Source organism: Babylonia areolata, chromosome 5, assembly GCF_041734735.1.
Source record: "Babylonia areolata isolate BAREFJ2019XMU chromosome 5, ASM4173473v1, whole genome shotgun sequence".
NCBI classification, from domain to species: Eukaryota; Metazoa; Mollusca; class Gastropoda; order Neogastropoda; family Buccinidae; genus Babylonia; species Babylonia areolata.
In genome coordinates, this window is record NC_134880.1 from 52940795 (window position 1) to 52965079 (window position 24285).

A 24285-nucleotide genomic window follows, 5' to 3' on the forward strand; every position below is an offset into this window, starting at 1 on the left:
TCATCATTAACATCGGTTCACACAATGCACACAACTTCGTCACCAAAACCAATGGAGACTGTTCATGATCTGTTCTACTTCAGGAGGAAAACAATTATTTGACACACACACACACACACACAACCCTTTACCATGGTCCACAAATTTATTACTAAAAAGAATACCTTTTATTTTTCACTGTCAAAATCTGTAAATAACACAGCAGACAAAGTTTCTTCAGGCTACGATTTGACCCAGCCTAAATCTACCAGGAAAAAGTGGCAATGACCAAATCTGAATGCAAAATTTCAGTTTAAAAAAAGAGCAAAGAAAATGATTTATTGGCAAATAGCGCATTGCATCAGGGCATCTGAATCACTGTTGATCAAAAACTTTGTAGACAATAATATTATTTCCAAACGAACGGCTCTCATTCCAAATGTCATTCTTATCAAGTGTAAGAGACACACTCTGCCCATCAATCATCTGTACTAGGACTGTTCATGTGTGTGGTTCGTCTGTCGGGATCGACGAAGACCATCTAGTCATCCTGGGGGTGGGTGGGTTGGGCTCTGTCGGTGCACAGATGACTGGTCAGGCCAATCCACGGCCAGAAGGTTCTGACGCAGTGTGGACAGGGGGTGGTGGCGGCTGTCGGGGACTTGCTGTTACTGCTTTTCCTGCCCTGACTGCGTTGCTCTGCTGCAGCGATTCTGTTGGCCTCACAGGATTTGGCGCCTTTGTGGACAGCTGAACGCCACTTTGGTCTGTCCATTGCATTCAGCTCCCATGTGTCAGGGCTGATGTTGAAGGCCTTCAGAGGAGCTTTCAAAGTGTCTTTGAAGCGCTTCTTTTGGCCTCCATGGGAGCACTTGCCATGTTGGAGTTCGCAGTACAGGAGTTTCTTGGGGAGCCGGTGATCTGGCATGCAAACTACATGGCCTGCCCAACACAGCTGGGCCTGCATCAAGATGGTGTAGAGGCTGGGCAAGTTTGCACGAGTGAGCACCTCTGTGTCAGGGTTCTTCTCTTGCCACTTTATGCTGAGAAGTTTTCTGAGGCTGGTGGTGTGGAAGTGGTTCAGCTTTTTGGCGTGGCGTTTGTAGACCGTCCATGATTCACATCCATAGAGCAGTGTGGTGAGAACTATGGCCTTGTATACTTTGAGCTTCGTCTCCAGGGTGATGCCTCTCCTGTTCCAAACGTTTTTATGGAGTCTGCCAAAGGCAGTCGCTCGCCTGTCGCCACAGGGCTTGGGGAAAATGATGGTGTGGGATGAAGGATGACTGATGACTTGCGCGATGACTTTGTTTATAGTGAGGAGGAGTTGTGCACCGTCGACCTCACTCTCTTGTCCGAGACCGTCTGTATCCAGTGGCAAGACGAGGTCAAGACGACTGGAGATGGAAACGGATGCAGTGGATGACCAGGATGTCCTATGTGCCTCATCCTTCAGCACTCCACAGTGCTCTGCTGCAACCGCCTTCCTCTCCGTTAAACCATGAAGGTTTCTTCCGCAGAGTCCGCCGGATCCAGTCTTCACACGCTTGGGTAGACACTAGGACTGTTCATACCACCACTTGGAATACAATTCTATGGGGTACTCTTTGGCTCATTTTCTTTTTAAAGCGTTACCTGCAATATGAAAGGCAAAGCACCCAGCCAGACCAAAAGATGCATGTCTTTCATGCTGAGAACACTTTCTTCCACTTCATTACATGATGTGATTCTGAACTGCATTTCTAACTGCTCACATACTGCTCACATCACCATTTCCAATCAAAACTGAGGTGGCAGGCAGGTCGGAAGGAGGAAATAGTCATTGATGTACATGCACAATCGTTAAGCCTCTGGGACAACTCCATCCAATGGCACTAGGCATTGCCCAAAGTAACACAGAGTCAAGAGAAGAATGAAAGAAGAAGAAGAAAAAATGCTGAGAGGGGGATGAGGAGAGAAAGAGGGAGATGATGATAGACTCCAAAGTAAAAGAGACCCCAGTGATTTTCAGTTCTTACCTCCCTTCGGACTGGTGCTGAGGCAGATCTGTCCTTCAGTTTGAAGGAGTTGGATGGTCGCAGACTTGATCCTGCAACACACATTTTACATCCTCTGTTTACTTCACTCTCATTACACACACACATCAATAGTCAATACATACAAGACTGCACACATACACAAACACACAGAGAAATGCTAACACAGAAAATCCAACTCTCTCTCTCTCACACACACACAAAAGGCTGTAGTCTCATCTGCTAACACATACATAATATCACTGTCCATGCCACTGTCTCCTGTATTCCAGTCAGTTATCTACGTGGCCAGAGAACACAAAGCTGTGACTTGTCATGATGCGTTGACACTGTCACTGTCACTGCATTATCAGGACACACATAGCACTGACACTGTCACTGCATTATCAGGACACACATAGCACTGCCACTGTCACTGTCATTATCAGGACACACATAAGCACTGCCACTGTCACTGTCATTATCAGGACACACATAAGCACTGTCACTGTCATTATCAGGACACACATAAGCACTGTCACTGTCATTATCAGGACACACATAAGCACTGCCACTGTCACTGTCATTATCAGGACACACATAGCACTGCCACTGTCACTGTCATTATCAGGACACACATAAGCACTGTCACTGTCATTATCAGGACACACATAAGCACTGTCACTGTCATTATCAGGAAACACATAAGCACTGCCACTGTCACTGTCATTATCAGGACACACATAGCACTGCCACTGTCACTGCATTATCAGGACACACACAGCACTGACACTGTCACTGCATTATCAGGACACACATAGCACTGACACTGTCACTGCATTATAAGGACACACATAGCACTGCCACTGCCATTGCATTATACCCTGCACGTATGTTCATATGTTCCAAAGATACCTGTACTCATGTCAAAATATGCCACCTCCTGTGGGCAACAAACTGAAAACAGTAGTCGAACCTTACAGTTCCATCAAGATTTGGATAACAGACTCTCCAACCCCTGTTATTTCAAAATGCTATTTTTATCCCTCCCCCCCCTCCTCCTCCCAAAAGCTAACCCCCCACCCCCTCCACGGACACCTTTTTTTATATTGAAAATACAAAGGTCATCAATGACATAAATGGAGTTATTCACAGAAAATGGTTCAATCATTTACAGTCTGACAGACAAACTGACTCAGCAAATCACAGAGGGGAAAAGAAAATGAGATACAGAGAGAGGGGGAGGCCAGAGCAGTTCTGTGGATAGAAAATAAGAATGAAAGTGTGTGTGTGTGTGTGTGTGTGTGTGTGTGTGTGTGTGTGTGTGTGAGAGAGAGAGAGAGAGAGAGAGAGAGAGAGAGAGAGAGAGAGAAATGACAGAATATGTATGTGAGAGAGAAAGAAAGAGAGGCACAGACAGAGACAGGGAGAGAGAGACAGCGAGACAGAGAGCGAGAGCACTACTGGGGGAGGAGGGAGTGTACTATGAAAAGAGAGTGGGTGAGTGAAACAGACAGACTGATGGAGTGACGCTGGCACAGAACAAGAAAAACAAGAAGAGACTGATCACAGTGGGTCGTCCTGAACCACAGGAGAGGTAAGCATACCAACGACAAAACCCACACACACTACGCACACATATTCTTTAAACGTCTAACAAACTCACTCAACATTTCACCAGGTCAACATGACACAAGACTCCGCAAACCTGCATACAGATGTGTAACTGCACAAACGCTCAGCACATAACGCACCCAATCCATCAAGTTATCCCAGACCCGTGCATCACCGATGGCCTAAATTGCCTCCGACACTTTCTGCTGTCGTTTCCGACATGGTTAACGGCAATGTCGCACCCTGTCACCCCCCCACCTCCGACTAAACTAATCCCTGCCTGCTGAATCACACATGACAGACCCCCTTTCTACACAGCACTATGGCAGCCGACACATCTATCTTCACCCTCCGATTCTGTTCCCACACCAAAAAAATCAATACAGCTACTCTCTGATTAACAGGTAAAGCTCGCCGTCTGTCGCCGCTGTGCTGTGGTCAATACCGTACCCGTGCTGCATATGTATGCACCCTCATCCTTTCAGGTGTTTCAAAACAACATTGATCAGCATGAAACTTTTGTGATTAATAACCATTTATATGCTGGCGATTCTGATCATCATTGTAATACACTCTTTTTTTTTCTTTTCTTTTCTTTTTAAATGGAGGGGAGAGAGAGGGATATACAGAGAGTGAAAAACACAAGCAAATAAACAGAGGGGGGGGAGAGTGTACACACAGGACTGACTGGAGTAAGGAGGGATGTGAGTGGGTGTGGGTATGTTAGAGTGGGTGGGGTAGGCTGACCATCTAAAAATGTATATGTCAAAAGACTTTCAAAGAAAGAAAGAAAGAAAGTCTGCCCATTCATTTTTGCAGTCAGCAACAGGACTCACTCTTACGTCAAACAAATGCTTACCAGCACATGCAACTGCACAAGCAAGCACACATCTAAATACACACATACACACACAGTACTGCAGCCAAACACATACAGGAAATGTGGTGGTGGTTTTTTACAATAACAACTGTACACTGCCACCACTGTCCCCTCTGACATTCCTCCCACCAAAGGCTTCACTACAGCACTTTCACTGAAGGAAAAAAATCAATGACAATGCTAAAGGTCACATTGTCATCCAACGTTTCAATTAAAAAAAAAAGAAAAAAAAAAGAAAGAAATAATACTAATAATAAAATTGATAAGGCATTATTCTGTTTTTCGAAATGTTTACACTGTGTCTGCACCATTTGCTGGCATGCCCATTACGTCACAGTACCCACTCATAATTCACAGCCTGTCAATACCCCATAATCCTCAGTGACAGTGAATCTATTGATTCAGCCATACCGACAAACGTTCAAAACCACAGGCATGTTATCCAACACGCTTCATACTGACAATATTGAGCCAAATCACTCTGTCAATAGGAGGGGGACGGGGTAGGGGGAGCAAACTATTTGTACTGCACAGGCATTTCTTTTTAATGCCACTTCAAAGACACACTGCAACAGATCTACTACTATGACTTTCAGTTTTCACCCTTGATCATCATCCTACCATCACAGATTTCAGTCATCAACCAACATTCAATGAACGGAGGGGTGGGGTGGGTGGTGGGTCCCACTCAGAATCTGTATCATCCAGTCACCAGTCTTCAGAATATCAGGTCGCTTGTTCAGATTGTGTTGAATGCTTACAATGTATAGCTGGCATCAGCATTCTACAACTGCTGACACTACTTACTTCAATCATCAACACATACACCTTCTGGATTCTACTTCACCACGCTGTCATGGCTGCAGATATATACACTTTCCATTCTGAAACTTCTTTTCTAGTACGTTGTAAATGTAAAGACGGAAAATATCTTAGCAGTATCTTGTGTGATAGGTGTGCTAGTGTTTATAAACATCATTAACCCACCTTCATAATTCCAATTCATATCCACTTCATCAAGACTAACATCTTCGTAGTCACACTCCATGGCTGATCCAGCTGTGGTTTTTCACAGTGCAGCTGTAAAATCCATCTCATACAGTGGAAACAAAAGACTTTCAATTCCACCCACTGAAGAAAACCAAGTCTCTCCCAACAGACTGTATTTCACACTCCACAGTTCTAGAACAAGGTCTCTAAAAACAAGAGCCCACTTCACACACTTCTTATTTCAAGTCCATCACAATAAAAGCAAATTGTATATGCTGCATTTCTACAACCATGCACCCTGAAGCTGATGTGTCCAAAAATCTACAGACTGACAGAAACAACTACTGAAGAGGAGCTTCAGGTTCCTAGAATGTGTACAGATTGCAGCAACTGTGAATCAAACAGCTTGTGTTGTCCAGCGATCCAGTTGCCTCCATCACTGAAATCAATCACACGAACCGAGTGCTAATCCCCGACAGCCATAACACAACCCCATTTTCCCCCAGATGTGTGCATACAGTACACTGTATCCCTTAATGTGCTTCTCCACTCCTCCTACCGCCCTACTGTTCACAATACCTAATGAAGCCTGCTCTGGCCAACTGAAACTCAACATCTGTTGACAAAATCAATGACCGTTAAGTCATCTTGCTGCGCCTGAGTCAGCGCTTGGTTTTGGGGCGGGGATCGAACCACGCACATCCAGTGTACAGCCATCTGTATCGTGTTCACATGGATTTGTAATGTGCTCATAGGTTGACTGCTTTATCAACCATCACAGCCTATCAAATCAGGCAATCATTTTGTTGTTGTTGCTGTTTTTGTTGTTGTTGTTGTTGCCTATTTCGTCATTCCCTTTCTCCTGCAGGGATTTCTCATGTTTTCAAATAAAAAGATGATGGGTGGTGATTTTATAATGATATATAAGTAAGAGAAAGTATGTATATGTGTGTGAGTGCATGTGTGTGTGCGTATATGTGTGTATGAAGGGAAGGGACAGGGAGACAGAGAGAGAGAAACTGTGTGTGAAACCAGGTGTGACAGTGCATTATAAATCCTGCATGTAGGCGTAGGTGTCTTTTGTGTACACATTCATGTGTAACTGAAAGTGTAAGTCTGTGACCGTTTACTGTGGCCTATCTGAAAACTGGAGATACACACACACATGCACACAGGCAGGCTGTCCCACAGACACACATGACATGCACAGACACACAGAAGGGAAAATGAAAAACTAGACAGAGACCACAGAACTTCTGAGTGTGGGGACATAACATGGGCCACATGACCCTAGGACCATGAAAACAGAGAACAGCTGCCTCAGTAAAGAGGCAACAATCATTCACGTTGAAGCCCACTCTGCGAGCGGAGATGGGAACTGCAGTCCACGAATGCAGAAAGAAAGAACACGACCCTTGGCTGCTGAAAATGATAGGCCAAAATACAACAAGGAGCCAGTTCAGGCACACTTCACTCACAATACACCATGTACATGAAAGCTCTCTGTGCATGTGTGATGTGATTTAGACTGCGGACATGCACATCCCTTCCAACCTCATCACTGGTCACAAGTAACAGACTGACAGACACAGCAATCAATCAGAGGTCGAAACAGACAAGATGATACATGTGAAAAAATTCCTATTCTATGCGTTATATCAAACATGAACACATTCTATCCTTCATGCATGCTTCAGTACCTCAACACCGAAAGGCAATTTAGAACACTTCAGAATCAATTAATTCCAGGCGAGTGACTTAATGAGAATTCAAGCTTTTCTCTCTCCTTCCTTCCTTTCTTTCTTTTCTCCCACACTGCTGTGAAAGGTCCACACTGCACCCCCCCCCCCTCTCCTGTCAAGCTCCAACACTGCTCCAGCTAAACTGGATCACCTGCAGGTTTTTTCACAAACTGCAAGGGATGATAAAGTCTGCGTCACTAAGTCACCCAAAGTGTGTCAAACAAACGACTGTGACAAAACACTGGCAGCAATCTGGAATTGTTTCTCCCCACCAGGGGCTGCCCGGACAACTGGGAGCACCTGCCCAATCACCTACCGTTCACCTGGCTGATGGTTATATACAGGTGTCACCTGTTCTACTCTTTTTGGTGGGGGGATAGGGGAGGGGGACTTAACAAAGTTGTCTGTAAAATCTTTTTTTTTTTTAAATCTTTTACTTTAGCAGTATAAACTTTCTTTCAGGACTGGTCTGAATGAACCGGTGATGCAGGATAAATTAAAAGAAAAAAATTAAAAAAGAAAAAAGGTACAACCACACTGGTATGTTCACACATCATATAAAAGAACATAACGAGCTTGACAAACTAAAAAAAAAAACACACTCACTAGTGCACACAGACACATGTAGCATGTACATACACAGAAGCATGCAGACAGACACTCAGACACATTCACACATTCACATTGGTGCACACACACACATGCTGGCCGACACCCACAGAGACAGACAGACGGACGGACGGATAGACAGACAGACAGATGGAAAACAAGACAGACAGCAGCTGCAGGCACAGCAAGGATCCTCACCAGCAGTCTGTTTGTCCTGCCCCATGATGGCCGAGGCTGACCACTCCCTCTGCAACACCTGTCCAAACCACACAGCACTGCGTTCAGAAATCAATCTTTGGAAAACCCAAAACCATTCCCTATTTATCTCTAAACCCGGCCTCCTTAACCCTTGATGCTCCATTCTTCTCCCTCAACACTCCCTCCCTCTCCCTCAACACTCCCACCTTAACCCTAAACGCTCCCTCCCTATTCCTCAACCCTACCTCCTTAACCTTAAACTCTCCCTCCTTAACCCCCTACCCCACCTCCATAACCTAAAGTTTCCCTCCTTAACCCCTAATCTCACCTCCTTAAACCCTAAACTCTCCCTCCTTAACCCCCCAACCCCACCTCCATAACCCTAAACTCTCCCTCCTAAACCCCCTACCCCACCTCCATAACCCCAAACTCTCCCTCCTAAACCCCCAACCCCACCTCCATAACCCTAAACTCTCCCTCCTAAACCTACAACCCCACCTCCATAACCCTAAACTCTCCCTCCTAAACCCCCATCCCCCCACCTCCATAACCCCAAACTCTCCCTCCTAAACCCCCAACCCCACCTCCATAACCCCAAACTCTCCCTCCTTAACCCCCAACCCCACCTCCATAACCCTAAACTCTCCCTCCTAAACCCCCAACCCCACCTCCATAACCCTAAACTCTCCCTCCTAAACCCCCTACCCCACCTCCATAACCCTAAACTCTCCCTCCTAAACCCCCTACCCCACCTCCATAACCCTAAACTCTCCCTCCTAAACCCCCTACCCCACCTCCATAACCCTAAACTCTCCCTCCTAAACCCTCAACCCCACCTCCATAACCCTAAACTCTCCCTCCTAAACCCCCCAACCCCACCTCCATAACCCTAAACTCTCCCTCCTAAACCCCCTACCCCACCTCCATAACCCTAAACTCTCCCTCCTAAACCCCCAACCCCACCTCCATAACCCCAAACTCTCCCTCCTAAACCCCCAACCCCACCTCCATAACCCCAAACTCTCCCTCCTAAACCCCCAACCACACCTCCATAACCCTAAACTCTCCCTCCTAAACCTACAACCCCACCTCCATAACCCTAAACTCTCCCTCCTAAACCCCCTACCCCACCTCCATAACCCTAAACTCTCCCTCCTAAACCCCCTACCCCACCTCCTATAACCCCAAACTCTCCCTCCTAAACCCCCAACCCCACCTCCATAACCCTAAACTCTCCCTCCTAAACCCCCTACCCCACCTCCATAACCCTAAACTCTCCCTCCTAAACCCCCTACCCCACCTCCATAACCCTAAACTCTCCCTCCTAAGCCCCCAACCCCACCTCCATAACCCCAAACTCTCCCTCCTAAACCCCCAACCCCACCTCCATAACCCTAAACTCTCCCTCCTAAACCCCCAACCCCACCTCCATAACCCTAAACTCTCCCTCCTAAACCCCACCTCCATAACCCTAAACTCTCCCTCCTAAACCCCCCAACCCCACCTCCATAACCCTAAACCCTCCCTCCTAAACCCCCAACCCCACCTCCATAACCCTAAACCCTCCCTCCTAAACCCCCAACCCCACCTCCTTAAACACTAAACTCTCCCTCCTAAACCCCCAACCCCACCTCCATAACCCCAAACTCTCCCTCCTTAACCCCCAACCCCACCTCCATAACCCCAAACTCTCCCTCCTTAACCCCCTACCCCACCTCCATAACCCTAAACTCTCCCTCCTAAACCCCCAACCCCACCTCCATAACCCTAAACTCTCCCTCCTAAACCCCCAACCCCACCTCCATAACCCTAAACTCTCCCTCCTTAACCCTCAACCCCACCTCCATAACCCTAAACTCTCCCTCTTTAACCCTCAACCCCACCTCCATAACCCTAAACCCTCCTTCCTAAACCCCCAAACCCACCTCCATAACCCTAAACCCTCCTTCCTAAACCCCAACCCCACCTCCATAACCATGAACTCTCCCTCCTAAACCCTCAAACCCACCTCCATAACCCTAAACTCTCCCTCCTAAACCCCCAACCCCACCTCCATAACCATGAACTCTCCCTCCTAAACCCTCAAACCCACCTCCATAACCCTAAACTCTCCCTCCTAAACCCCCAACCCCACCTCCATAACCCTAAACTCCCCCTCCTAAACCCTCAACCCTCCCTCCTCGACTCTCCTGCAGTAGGAGGAGCAGAAAGAAAATGTTAAAAACAAGAAAACCTTGGAGGATGAGATGAAGAAGAAAACAATGAAGGAGGAGGAGAAGGAGGAGGAAATAATCTTCAGTAGAAGAAGAAGAAAGAAGAAAGAAGGAACTAGAAAAAGACGACGACAACCTTGAAAAAGAGGGTGGGACAAAAAACAAACAAAACTGAACAAGCAGAAAGAAAAAAAAACAGACTTCCTACTCCACCCTCCTACGTCCATCCACCCCCATCTCCCACAGGTAAAGGTAAAGATGCAGTGCGTCAGGGAGTGCAGAGTGTGGATGCCTACCTTCATGTTGGCGTACTTGTCACAGAGGGCCACCTGGTCCTTGCAACTGTGTTCGTGGACATTGATCAGGCAGTCTGGGGACACACCCACCACCACCGTTCATCATCATCATCATCATCATCATCATCACCACCATATGGCTGACACAATATTTTTTGTATTTGTATTTTGTATTTCTTTTTATCACAACAGATTTCTCTGTGTGAAATTCGGGCTGCTCTCCCCAGGGAGAGCGCGTCGCTATACTACAGCGCCACCCTTTTTTTTTGTGTATTTTTTCCTGCGTACACTTTTATTTGTTTTTCCTATCGAAGTGGATTTTCCTACAGAATTTTGCCAGGAACAACCCCTTTGTTGCCGTGGGTTCTTTTACGTGCGCTAAGTGCATGCTGCACACGGGACCTCGGTTTATTGTCTCATCTGAATGACTAGCGTCCAGACCACTACTCAAGGTCTAGTGGAGGGGGAGAAAATATCGGCGGCTGAGCCATGATTCGAACCAGCAGGCTCAAATTCTCTCACTTCCTATGCAGACGCGTTACCCCTAGGCCATCACTCCACATTACATGGCAATACTAACCACAAAGTCCATACATCACACTGACCACACTGGTGACGTGATATTGATTTCAGTGCTGACATGTATGTGCCTACTATAACTGTTGACATGATACTGATTAAGTTGTTGATCGATATAAATCAAGACTGCTGACATGAGTGTTCGCTTTGCTGACAATTGGTACTGATAATAATGTTGACATGATACGGACTACTGACATTATAACAGCAACAACAACAATAATACTAATAATAATACTAATACCACTACTACTAATGATAATAATAATGGAAGTAAATTTATACAGCTCTTTCAAACCTCTCAATGCACCTTTCAATAACATGTTAACAACAAAGTACTCAAGAACACACGCACGCACACACACGCACACACACTTGTGCGCAGTCACATGCAGACACAAACACACACTCAAACACACGGTAGAAATAGATGTGGATCTATAGATATGGAATAGAATGCCTTGATAATTAATCAGTTTTGAGACTGCTTGAATGGAATCTTTTTTTTTGGTGGGGGTGGGGGATTTGTTTTAATACTGATCAGACTGCCCATATCTGATGAAAAGAAAAGAGTCAGTAACAAACTGTCCACCTGCTGACTGAACAACAGACACAGGACAAAGGCACTCTTTCCCCAACCACCGCAGCTAAATGTTTTCCATCACTTCATAACACAATCAGCATAAACTTCAAAAGAACCAAACTATAAAACTCCAATATAAAGGAATCTTCACCCTGTTCAAGCAGCTTTTACATGACATCTATACCAGCAATAAAGGCAGGGGAGAGAGAAAAAAATGAGTGCATGCACAACCAACCATTTCTTTTTAGCGCTCTCTTCTCAAATATGCTAGACGAGAAGATACACACAGGTCTGCTGTAAACCAATTTACATACTGTCTCAACACACGCAAACTCAAAGATGCCTGGAAGTGTAAAATATTCAAAGCAAGGGCAATAACCATCACTCCTAAGCCTGAGACAAGGCGTCACAAAAGGAGACAATAATGCCACAGAAACAGTGACAAAAGTGGTCCAACAAGATGAGAAAACAAATAAAAGCACTTTTACGACTGGAAAGTTACGCAGGTCTTCAGATAACAAAGCATTTTACATGGCATAACTTTAATGCCTCCAGTTTTGTGTCCCCCAGCAAGAGTCAGCACTGAACAAAGGGAAGCGGTTAGGACTGAGAAAAACAAACCACACTTCTTTCGCTTTCAAAACAAAACAACGTCAAAAATAGCAAGTTCATCATCAAACACAGCACAAACATCACCACATATTCAAGATTCCTCCTACTACACACAAGACAATTCCTCCTTCTCCTCCTCCCCCCCCCCCCCACCCGCAGCCCCCAAAGTTAAAAACAAAACAAAAACAAAAACAAAAATCTGCATACATCCAGTGGAGGTCATCTTTCTGTACCACCCCCTGAATGACTGACTCACTTTCACAACGCAGGGCAGGTTTGTTGGCCATAGGTTTGTGGCACACATTACAGGCTGTGGCATTGCTGAAGGACACCGCCACAAAGTGATGAGAGTGCTTCACCTTGCTCTCCTTGTCCTTGTGCTGAAACAACAACAACAACAACACATCATACAACTGGTAAATCAATCATGTCAATACCTAAATTATACACATAGAATTATACACTTTATTTTCATAACCCCTCCCTCCCCCCCCCCATTTTTTTTAATGTATTATCCTTCATATCACATACACAAGTTCCAAACCTTAAACATCAAATTTCAGAAAACCCTCCAATAACAAACTTATGAATTAGAGAAAAACCTTCTGCACCATAATTTTGGAGAGGATCATCCAACATGAAAATTTGGTAAAGGATCCTCCAACACTAAAATCTAGTAAAGGATCTTCCAATACTAAAATATAGTAATGGATCTTCAGTACTAAAATTTAGAAAAGGATCCCGATATTCAAGTGTGCCCATGCATGTGTGCAAGTGTGTAATTCCAACTGCAAACATATAAGCTACAGGTGAATCACCAAAACAAAAAACAATAAAAACAACAATGAACAAGAGAGGCAAGGCCTTCAAGACTCACTTGTGATAAATTAAGTCCCCTAGCATTAATTACAGAGTAATTTCCCTTTTTTACTATCTGCACCAAAACGTTTGCAAAATAAATAAAAATTCCATGCTTAGCAAAAGAAGTTCCTGTTTGAACAAAAAATGATAATAATGACTGCTCTTGTTGTTGGGTCAGAATATCAGATCAAAGTGCCAAGTTTAGAGAATACAATAAATATAAATCAGTAAATGCAGTTTGCATATAATTGGGCTTCTTTTTTTAATTTTTTTGTGCCCATCCCAAAGGTGCAATATTGTTTTAAACAAGATGACTGGAAAGAACTGAATTTTTCCTATTTTTATGCCAAATTTGGTGTCAACTGACAAAGTATTTGCAGAGAAAATGTCAATGTTAAAGTTTACCACGGACACACAGACACACACACACACACAGACAACCGAACACCGGGTTAAAACATAGACTCACTTTGCTTACACAAGTGAGTCAAAAACCAACCTAATATACTAAAAACAAGCCACTTCCAGCCCTCTATCTTAGATTATACAGGAGCAGAAGAAAGCCATGTGGTATATATACGCACACAAACAATGAGGCATGTCATAAACTATTTCCTTTGGTGGGAACAGAACCACCGAACAACAAACCTACAAAAACAACAACAAACCAGCAAACAAAGTCCCAACCCCATCTACACAGTGACTGCTCATGGTCATCCACATAAAATGTTACATGTCCATCAGAGTGTGTATGTGTGCGTGCCTGTAATCTGATTGAATGACACAGGAAATGATGAGTGCCCAGTGGCATATCAATCAATCAATCAATCAATCAATTATGGCAACCTAATTCAGCACCAGGCTAAAACCACAGACTTAACGTTGTACCATCACTGCTGGCAAACAAATCAGTAACAAAAACAACAAAAAACAAACAAAATCCCAGCCCATTTACACAGCGATTGCTCATGGCAACGTAATTCAGCACCTGGCTAAAGCCACAGACTTAACGTTGTACTATCACTGCTGGCAAACACATCAATAACAAAAACAACAACAAACGGACAAAATCCCAAACCATTTACACAGCGATTGCTCATTGCAACAGAATTCAGCACCGGGGGTGGGAGGGCTTAACCTACTAAACGTTCTATCATCACTGCTGGCAAACACATGACTGACGCAGCAGTGTGGGGGTGGAAGCACAGTGCGGGTTATCTCCAGGATGATTAGCAACTGTATGCACACACTGGCAGGAACACATGTTTACATTTTCACCTACGCATCCAGTTCTCGGCTGTCAATGAACCACCAGAGAAAGTGAGGAAACACGCATGCTGACAATCACTCCTACACACTGGCGGACAACTTTCACCGAGCGCTGCTTCAGGATTTCCATCAGTTTGGGGTGGGGGGGGTTGGGGTGGGTGGTGGGGGAGGGGGGGGATTGAAGGGCTGAGAAACAACAGTCACAACCATGAAAAATATAAGAAATATAGGGAAAGAGTGACAAAAGGAAAGAGAGAAGGAGAAAGTGAGGCAGACGGAGGGGCACACACACAAAGACTTAGAGAAAAAGGTGTAAGGCTGAACTTCTGAAGACAATTTTTTTTTTTTTTTTAAGTATAAGCCCCGAAATATTTACTTTAGTCCTTGTGTATACATTCGAAGTAACATAATCATTTACAGGAATACAAAATCATCTCAATATACCGATTGGTTTAGGCTATGATGAATCAATCCTACAATTTCTGCTACTGATGATACAACCAGTGACGGCAAAGTTGGGTCTCGGCCACACCGAATCCACCATACAAATAATATACAAGCACTCATACCAACCTACAGTTTGGGAAATTCTTTTATCAGCCATACAGACACAGGAAGGTTGACAAACTCTTACACTAACTGTAATGCAAAATCCATCAGTTATACACTCTGGACATATGAACTCTTGACAGTACAAAGTAAACAAAGAAATGCACTATCAGATGATTCAAAAACATTTTACCATTCAGATGCCGCAATTGTGAATCCCTCAAATCCGTTTCTTTAAAATCCTAGCTCTAGCACACAGCTACACAAAATGTGAATCCCTTGAATCTATTACTTTCAAACCCAAACTCTACCACACAGCTGCAACAACTGTGAATCCCTTGAATTCCGTTACTTTCAAACCCAAACTCTACCACAGAACTGCAACAACTGTGAATCCCCTGAATCCACTACTCTCAAATCCAAACTCCCACCACGCAGAAGCAGCAAACGTCAATCCAGCACGGCCAGCAGTGACTTACTGATCCCCCCTCGCCATCCATCCCTCTGGCTGATACAGTGAGCAACAGATCTGATCCCTGGCCAACATCCAGTGCTGCAAAAAGGAAGTGCATGAAGGCCAGGGAAAAGCATGAGATGACAGGGGATATATATCGCCTCCAGGTATCATCACGATGCGAAGCGTGTGTTTATTTGAACTTTTGAATGAGGGAGGGAGGCAAGGAACATTCTCTCTCTCTCTCTCTCTCTTTCTGTGTCTGTGTCTCTCTCCCCACCTCCCCAGACACCACCCTATCGGTTCCCCAGCCCTCCCCCCTTGCATTCCCTGTGGATAAGCTGAAAGTTGTGGGAAAGGAAAGGAGGCAACATTTCTGAAATGCTTCTGATTTGATATGAGGATAACGCTGCAATAAAACCATCCATGAATGGAGTGTGGGGAGGGGTTCGAGGGAGTAGGGGATGGGTGGCTGGCTGGGACCTTTCATAATCTGTGCAGGTGTCTTGTGTACGTGCTGCCTAATCTGTATAATCATCAGCCTCACCTGCAGTACCTATATATACCAACTCATCTCTGGCCAAAATACCTTGTGTTTTGGAACCCTCAAGGAAATGCTGTGTGAAGCTGAGGTCATCGTTTGATGAAATGGGAAGGAGGGAAAGGGCATAAGGGTGCATCAGAGGTAGAGATGTCATAAATATGGGTTGTACAGCTCGATATTAACAGGTGGCAGCAGTGGCAGTACAAACGCCATTCCCGTCTGCTGTGCCAGTTTTCTACCTCATACAGAAGACCCGCAACACACCTTTTCTTTCTGGCAGCAGGCTACCTCATGGTTGCACTGTACTGAAGAGTATTGTACTTTAGTGTTTTGTATTCTATCATTGTGTATTCTACCCATGGAGATTGCATCTCTACCAGCATACAAACAAGAACTACAACCTCAGTATACAGCAGTCATTCAACTATACAGTTAGGCGTTAAGTATGACAAAAATAAATATAAAAGTAAAGAAATAACTAAATGGATGCTTAGACTCTCTCTCTGTGGAAAGTCTACCACCACCCCCATCCCTCCTCCCTATCATCACCATATCCTCAGTTTTGTCAGTGATTTGTTGGTTGATCAAGTCTTTTTTCTTTCCACTCGCTTTTTCTTCTGATTTTTCCCCTTTAAGGCCAAGGGTAGAGAGGCTCTGCTTCTTTCCACCAGACTTGCTCTGTCTCAGTCCTGGTGAGTTTATCAACGTTAGGTCACCATAGAGCCACATACCGCAGAAGACACTGCACTGCAGCTGAGTTACTACAATGGTCACTCTATCAGAACACGGGAGGAAAATGAGTTTGGCAGCAAATGAAACAAGTCTGGCAGTTTCCTCCACAGAGCTGGAAAGACACTCAAGATGGTGCTGACAGCTACGAGTATGAGAATTACTGCCACTGACTCCACACACAATCAGCTTCTGTCTTGTCTTTTGTTTGAAAAAGAGTAAAACATTTATGTACGTCCTCCACACACCACATCCCACCCCAACCCCCTCTTCAATTTTCCCCTTCCTCCTCTGCTTGATGTGACCATTCACAGGGAGGACAACGAAACCAAAACAAGCAACATAATTTCAACATCAGTTGTCCACCCCACCCCACCCCACCCTCCCTTACTAAATCCTTTGTGACCATTTAAACGTCAGGCAACACCACCCAAAGGAAAACTGCATGCAACGAGGAAAAAAAGTGCACAGCAAATTATCCTGACACTGGCCAATTCATAACACTTTGCAGCCATGACAGAAACACACCCCTGAGGAAGTTTTTTTTTGTAGGTTTTAAAAAAATTCTTCTTTTTTTTTTTCTTTTTAACCCAACTGCTAATCACCTTCTTCTCATCACCAGTTGCCTTGGTGGTGTCAAACACAGCCACATTCGTGTTAAACTAGTCTTATTTCATGTTGTATTTACCAGTCAATAGTATAACATATCACTGGTCTTGAGCTCCAAGCTGATCAAAGCTCAGTGACACATACAACAATGCATGCATCACATACAAAACAAAGACCGGTGATGGAAGACGGACCCTGACTTTTAAATCCCCCAAACAAACCACAGAATTCTGAAGATGCTGGGAGATCACTAATCAAATCTTCCCTGCTTCCCAGAGTAACTATCAGTCTTGTGCTGCTCCTGGCTCACCAGTGCTCAGTGGCCTATATAACAGTGCAATATGCACAAAACAAACAATGACTTCTTCTTCTTCTTCTGCGTTCACTCGTATGCACACGAGTGGGCTTTTACGTGTATGACTGTTTTTACCCTGCCATGTAGGCAGCCATACTCCATTTTCAAGGGTGTGCATGCTGGGTATGTTCTTGTTTCCATAACCCACCGAACGCTGACATGGATTACAGGATCTTTAACGTGCGTATTTGATCTTCTGCTTGCATATACACACGAAGGGGGTTCAGGCACTAGCAAGTCTGCACATATGTTGACCTGGGAGATCGTTAAAATCTCCACCCTTTACCCACCAGGCGCCGTCACCGTGATTCGAACCCGGGACCCTCAGACTGACAGTCCAATGCTTTAACCACTCAGCTATTGCACCCGTCAAACAATGACAAACAAAGACATTACATGTGAACCTAACTTCAAAACAAATAAACAAAAACCCCTAAACCAACCCATACTGGAAGCCAGCCCATATTCTGAAGCATAGCATGCAACAAGTCATTATGTCCAGCTGCATGCAATGGACCAAGTGCGTTCAGCTGGCAATGTTTTCCCCCCTGCCAAAACCAAATGCAGCCACTCCTCAGTCAAACTTGTCATCTTGGGTGGTCTCCCAGTTCAAAACAATTAACTGCTACCTCTTGTTCTCTCTCTCTCTCTCTCTCTGTCTCTCTCTCCATCCATCCCTCATTTGTTCTTATGGTGTTCACACGGTGAAAGACCCCACAACTTAATCACAGTGTGTTCACCCAACTACATAAAAGAATCATAAAAATTAAGTCTTCCTGCAGTCAATATCAATATGACTGATATTTCAGTCAATACAAAACAACAACATCAAAAACCCCACAGCACAAAGGATGGTGAAGAAACAAACAACAATTCTGTTCTCCCCATTCTATTCGTCTTCATCAATAAATTCCCTTTGAGACAGAAACAAATCAATACATGCACATACTTTCTATCCATTAAAACTGACTGGCTATTATATCAAGGTTGAGACAGTCAAAAGAAACACAACTGACACAACACTACCAAAGTGGACTCAGCAGTGGTGCATGAATTTGATCTACTCCGGTGAGTGGTCTTAAGGGTGACCTGACAATGAACAAGCCTATGAGTGACTGTAGGTATGGAGTGGAAGGGTGTGGGGGTGGGGGTAATGGGGGGGTGGGGGGAGGGGTGCTCTAGTGTTTTAGGATAAGCAGTGCAAGGCAAATGTCACTGACCACCTTTCAAAGTACCCTGGGGAGAAGGGGTGGGGAGGGGGGAGTGGGAGAAAACAGCCACTCACTCAGGGAGATGGATCAGAACATCTACACTTCCATGGAGACATTCCCAAATTCTGATGTACCACTGAGCCACAGGCAAGCAGTCCCCCCCCCCCACCCCCCCCCCCCCCCCCCTCCTCCATACATCTTTTTCAACACTGACAATCACCAGCGATCCTTCAACTAATTCAAGTTACCACTTACTGCAACCACAGGCACACCTCCACACCGGGGAAAGCAATCCAAACCACTCACCATCAACCTTCACAATGTTAATCCACTCCATGCCACCACAACCAAACAAAAAAACAAAACAAAAAAAACTGTGTGACCCCCTCTCTCTCCTGGACGTATGCAAACCGAACACCACTGCAGACAATGTAAAGGGCCAAACACCCCATGCCAACACAAACAAGCTTTCACAGGTCCTCCAGTTCACAATGAATAATAATCATCGATCCGGGACTTCACATTCTCCTCCAGTGCTCTGACACTCTTGTTTCTCCACCAGGAAACCCCGACCTGCCTAATGCCGATGAGGTCAGCCCTGGTCCACTCAGCCCATGAGGGGAAAAAACAAAAAAATCACCTGTTGTTACTGGACCTTAGTTGGTGGTGGCTGAGCAGATCAATTGTTCTCTCTTACCTACCTACCCCCAGTCTCAATAACAGGGGGTGGGACGGTGGGGGAGAAGGGGGAGCTGGGGGTGTGTGAGGGGAGGGGGGGAGGGGGGCTCTTTATGAGGCCTGGTGTCACTCCACTGTGCTGGGCCCATGTTGGGTCTAAAGAAACACTCCATAACAAAGTAATGGTATGTGTGTGTGTGTGTGTGCTGGGCCACCAAACCTTGTGTTCAGTTCACTTCAGTGGACTAGGGGGGCTGGTCAGGACACAGGCGCATTACCACTTTTGGCAACAGCCTTGCTCTACTCCTGTCTTTCTATATAGTCTTGAAGTATTTGTGCACATAGAGAGGATGGCATGCATACACACACACATGCATTCATACAGAGAGAGACAGACAGACAGAAAGTAGTGAGAGATTATGCATTGTTTCACCTGTTCAAAATCCTTTGCACAGAACACAAATACAACCATACCTTTTGACACTAATGTATCTTCCACCCCCACCCACCCCCAAATAAACTGCCGGACACAACTTTCTCCTATACCATGCAACTGTCTGTCTACAGATAGTATCAAACGCTGTGTCAAGGGACAATCATCTGTGATCAGAGTTATGTGATCTTTCACAGTTGGAGTGTGTGTGCATGTGTGTGTGTGTGTGTGTGTGTGTGTGTGTGTGTGTGTGTGTGTGTGTGTGTGTTTGAGTCTGTTTCTGTGTATGTGCGTGCGTGCGTGCGTGCGCGCTTGCGCGCATATGAGTGTGTGTGCAAACATGCATATGTGTGGGTGCATGCATGCGTGCATGGTACCGGGTGCGAGTGTGTGCGTGTGTGTGTGCTCATCTTTGGTTATTTCTGTTGTTGTTGCACATTGTTTTCCAGCCCCTAACATGCTGTCTGCTGGACCATGAACCATAAACAAATCTGGAGTTTTAAAACAAAACAAAAAACAGGCGAGTGCCTGTGGCTGTGCTTGTCACAGGGGTATGCAAAGCAGCATAACTGAGAGGCAAACACTGGCTGGTACACCTATACCCACAGGTAGCTGGTGATAGTGATGTTGAAAACAGCTGACTGATGGGGATTCCCTCCCTCCCTCACTCCCTACATTGCTCCCCCCGCCCCCTCCACTACCACCACAAACCACCCACTGCCCTCTCCGCATTCCCCCCAACCCCCAAATACCAAGTAACCTGTGAACAAATGCTTGGTATGATCTGAAAGTAAGTTGACCTGTGAACAAATGCTTGGTATGATCTGAAAGTAAATCGACCTGGGAACAAATGAAGGAAAACATTCACATGCACACGCACGCACACACGGACACATGTGCACGCAATTGCGCACACTCACACACAGAATGGAGACTCACACGAAAAATTTTATAAAAGAAAGAAACTGCACATTACAACTTCTGTTCATCGACAATGGAAGGTGAATCATACACACCACAAATATTGATTACTTATCAATAATTCTTCCAGCACTTCTGACAGCTGTGATCAATGAACACAGGCTAATTCTTTTTTTTTTTTTTTCAATTAATTGAAATCAATCACATGTAACAATCTGTAACTTTCTAACCAGAACCATTTCAACCTCCCCCCCTGGAATCTTTCACCACTGTTTTCCCCTCTTTCTATCCATTTCCTGTAACCCATACTGACTCCTCTGTGTGTGTGTGTGTGTATGAGTATGTGTGTGCGCGCATGTGTGTGTGTATGCGAGTGAGTGCATGTGTGTGTGTATTCGAGTGAGTGCATGTGTGTGAGCATGAGCATGTGCATATTGTCTCCATCAAACAGAACCAATTCCTTCATCCACAGACAACCAGGGGAAAGACAAAAGGCAATCAGATTGTGGCTAACACAAAGTGTTTTCAATCTAACACAAGCTGCCTCCCCCCCCCCCCCCTCAGTTTCCAAGGTCAAAAACACAAAAACAAACTTTCAGTGACTGTTTAATCAAGGTTCAAATCCCAAATCACCTTTCTGTGGGAGCGCCGGGACCAGTCATACCTAGCATTATGGGCTGCAACAACAGTGACAGTAGCAATGCACCACTGAGCCTCCCCCTCTCCTCCCATCTTCCCCTCCAGCCGTCCCCCCCCCACCCCCCACCCCCATCGTCCCCAAATGCCAGGTACTTCCCAAGATACTGGGTATGCGCACACACCACAAGATCTACCCCCAAACTGGCCATGACCTTGTTGCTCAGACAACCACCCTTCATCCCAGCTATGTATGAAAGTGAAGGAGAACAAACCATCACTCCACTTTCTTCCTCAGGCCATGTCCCCTTTTACCTTCACCTGTACAGGCCAAAAGCTAAGTCAGCCAGCAACAAACAACATCATACCTTCACCCCATAAATACATCATCTCACACCACCCGCCCTTCCACTCACCACCTCACCCTCCCCCTAAAATCTCTCACCACCTTAACACACACACACATCCTCACCCCAACCTGTCTCCCCCTCTCACCCTCTGCCACCTGCTCTTTACCTTCACGAGTCCCATTCACCTGGCTTCTCAACCCCCACGCCCACCCCCCCAACACCCTCCCCCTCTCTCTCTCTCTCTATCCCAGTCCCCCAATCTCTTCATTTCTCCTCTGGTGAAAACAAACAGGGAAGAGGATGGAAGAATGTGGGGGGAGAGGGGGAGGGGAGGGGTGGTGGTGGCTGGTGGTCAAACACTGTGAAATGCCATACACCCAACTTCCCCTTTCCCAAGCAAGCAGCCAAAAAATGTGACTTCAAGACTTCAAATTTGGAATCTGGGGAGAAGTGTGTGTGTGTGTGTGTGTGTGTGTGTGTGTGTGTGTGTGTGTGTGTGTGTGTGTGCATGCGCACATGCATGTGTGAGTGCATGCATGAGCGTGCTTGAGGGAGAGAGAGAGAGAGAGGAGTGTGTGTGTGTGTGTGTGTGTGTGTGTGTGGATGAATGTTATGGGGGAGAGAAGGGCAAGAATGTCATGTGTAACACCAGGGAAATGGCCACACCAGCCAATAAAGAAGGGATCGGAAGAATGGAAAGGATGTGAGAACGAGAGCCAGACCAGACAGCACACACACACACACACACTTTAGTGTCAGACCTCCAATTTTCACCCCGCAGGGACCACACTGTGGACAGAAATGACAAGGCAAGGGGTGTATGCTGAGGGTTAACAATGCTTTGGCTCACTCCTCCACCTGCCACCCCCCTCTCCCCCCACATCCCCACCCCAATGCCCTCAGAAGGAAGAAAAGAGAACTGAGAGAGAGGGATAAAGGTGGCAACAGCAACTGTGCATGCAGGCACACAGTGATACACACACGCCGCTCCAGCAGCAAAAGTGCAAGTGTGCATATACGCACTGCCACTAAAGGCGCTAGCACACTCGCATGCATGCACACGCGCGCGCACACACACACATACACACACACGTGCGCACATGCACTATCACACACACACGTGCTCACATGCACATGCACTCTCTCTCTCTCTCTCACACACACACACACACACATACACACACATGCGCGCACATGCACTATCACACACACACACGTGCACGTACACACACGTCACTCTCTCTCTCTCTCTCTCACACACACACACAAACTTCAGTAGCTATGAAGATAAGTTAGTGGTTGGTTTCTATGAAAACCAAAGAAAAATGCGCCTTGCCTGATAACATTATCAAGAATTTAAACATTCTGAAAAGAACGTCTTTCCCCTGCAGAATCCCCTATGTGACTATCTCTACCTCTCTCTCTTTGATTTTTGTGCCTGAACTTCTCCCATCTGGATTTCTGCAAGGACCTGTGGTGCTTGAAGTCAGGTTTCAGTTTTTGCTAATACATTCCTGCTGCTGCCTCTCTTCATAGGGGGAACTAAGGCCTTAAAATGTACAGAACATCAGACTCTCCCCCTCTCTTACCCCCTCCCTCTCTTCCCCTGTGTCACTCACAGTAAACAGAACCAATATGCCAGCTCTGCCCTCCTCCCTACCTCACCACCCCACCCCATACCATGGTGTTTATTTTATTTTATTTTTCAAACATAAACAGTATCTCTCACCTGGCCTCACACTTAATCCATATTGAACGACAAAATCCTGCATCCAATGTCACACTGCTCTTGTTCACAAACCTCCACAACCGAGTGGACCAAAAACAAACCACAGGCACACACTGACACCACATTCCTGCTTGCAAACTCTAGTTGTTGGTTGTTCTGTTTTTTTCTGCTCCCCCCCCCCCCCCCCTCACCCTTTACAAACAGAAAGGCAGTGTGAAAAGAACACTTACAAAACAAGCACAGTAATTAAAAGCTGATCCATACCTCATTGGCAATGGGGGATGAGAAGGGAAATCTCAGTGGCTGGGCTGTGTGTGTGAGAGAGAGTGAGAGAGTGAGGAAAAGAGAAGTGGTTATGTGCACACCATGTACAATTATTGATCACTCACACGCAGCACAAAATCTCTCCCCAGCATGAGTTCTCTCTCTCTCTCTTTCTCTCTCCCTGTCTCTCTCTCTGTCTCCCTCTGTCTCTCTCTCTCTCTTGGGCAAACATCCCTGCATGGCCCACAGGGACTGTGCCTGTCTGCCTGTTCACACATGGTCTGTGGACAGCAGGACTTTGCTCACAGGTTTGCCCACTCCCGTTACCATGCCAATGCCACTCTATCAGTAGCCTGACTTCAATTTTGTCCTGGAATCCTGAA

The 24285-nt window shown here is 45.6% G+C and overlaps 1 protein-coding gene across 3 annotated transcripts in view; it reads right to left on the reverse strand.

Moving 5' to 3' along the window:
• Positions 1-24285, reverse strand: part of LOC143282174 (rho guanine nucleotide exchange factor 28-like) — a 200884-nt gene that overhangs the window by 49298 nt on the left and 127301 nt on the right. For all 3 annotated transcript variants that reach the window (XM_076587739.1, XM_076587740.1, XM_076587738.1), the window contains 4 exons: positions 12567-12690; positions 10537-10610; positions 8028-8085; positions 1998-2068 (listed from right to left, as the gene is read on the reverse strand). In XM_076587739.1, the coding sequence (XP_076443854.1) occupies positions 1998-2068; positions 8028-8085; positions 10537-10610; positions 12567-12690 (327 nt within the window). The remainder of the gene's footprint in view (positions 1-1997; positions 2069-8027; positions 8086-10536; positions 10611-12566; positions 12691-24285) is intronic.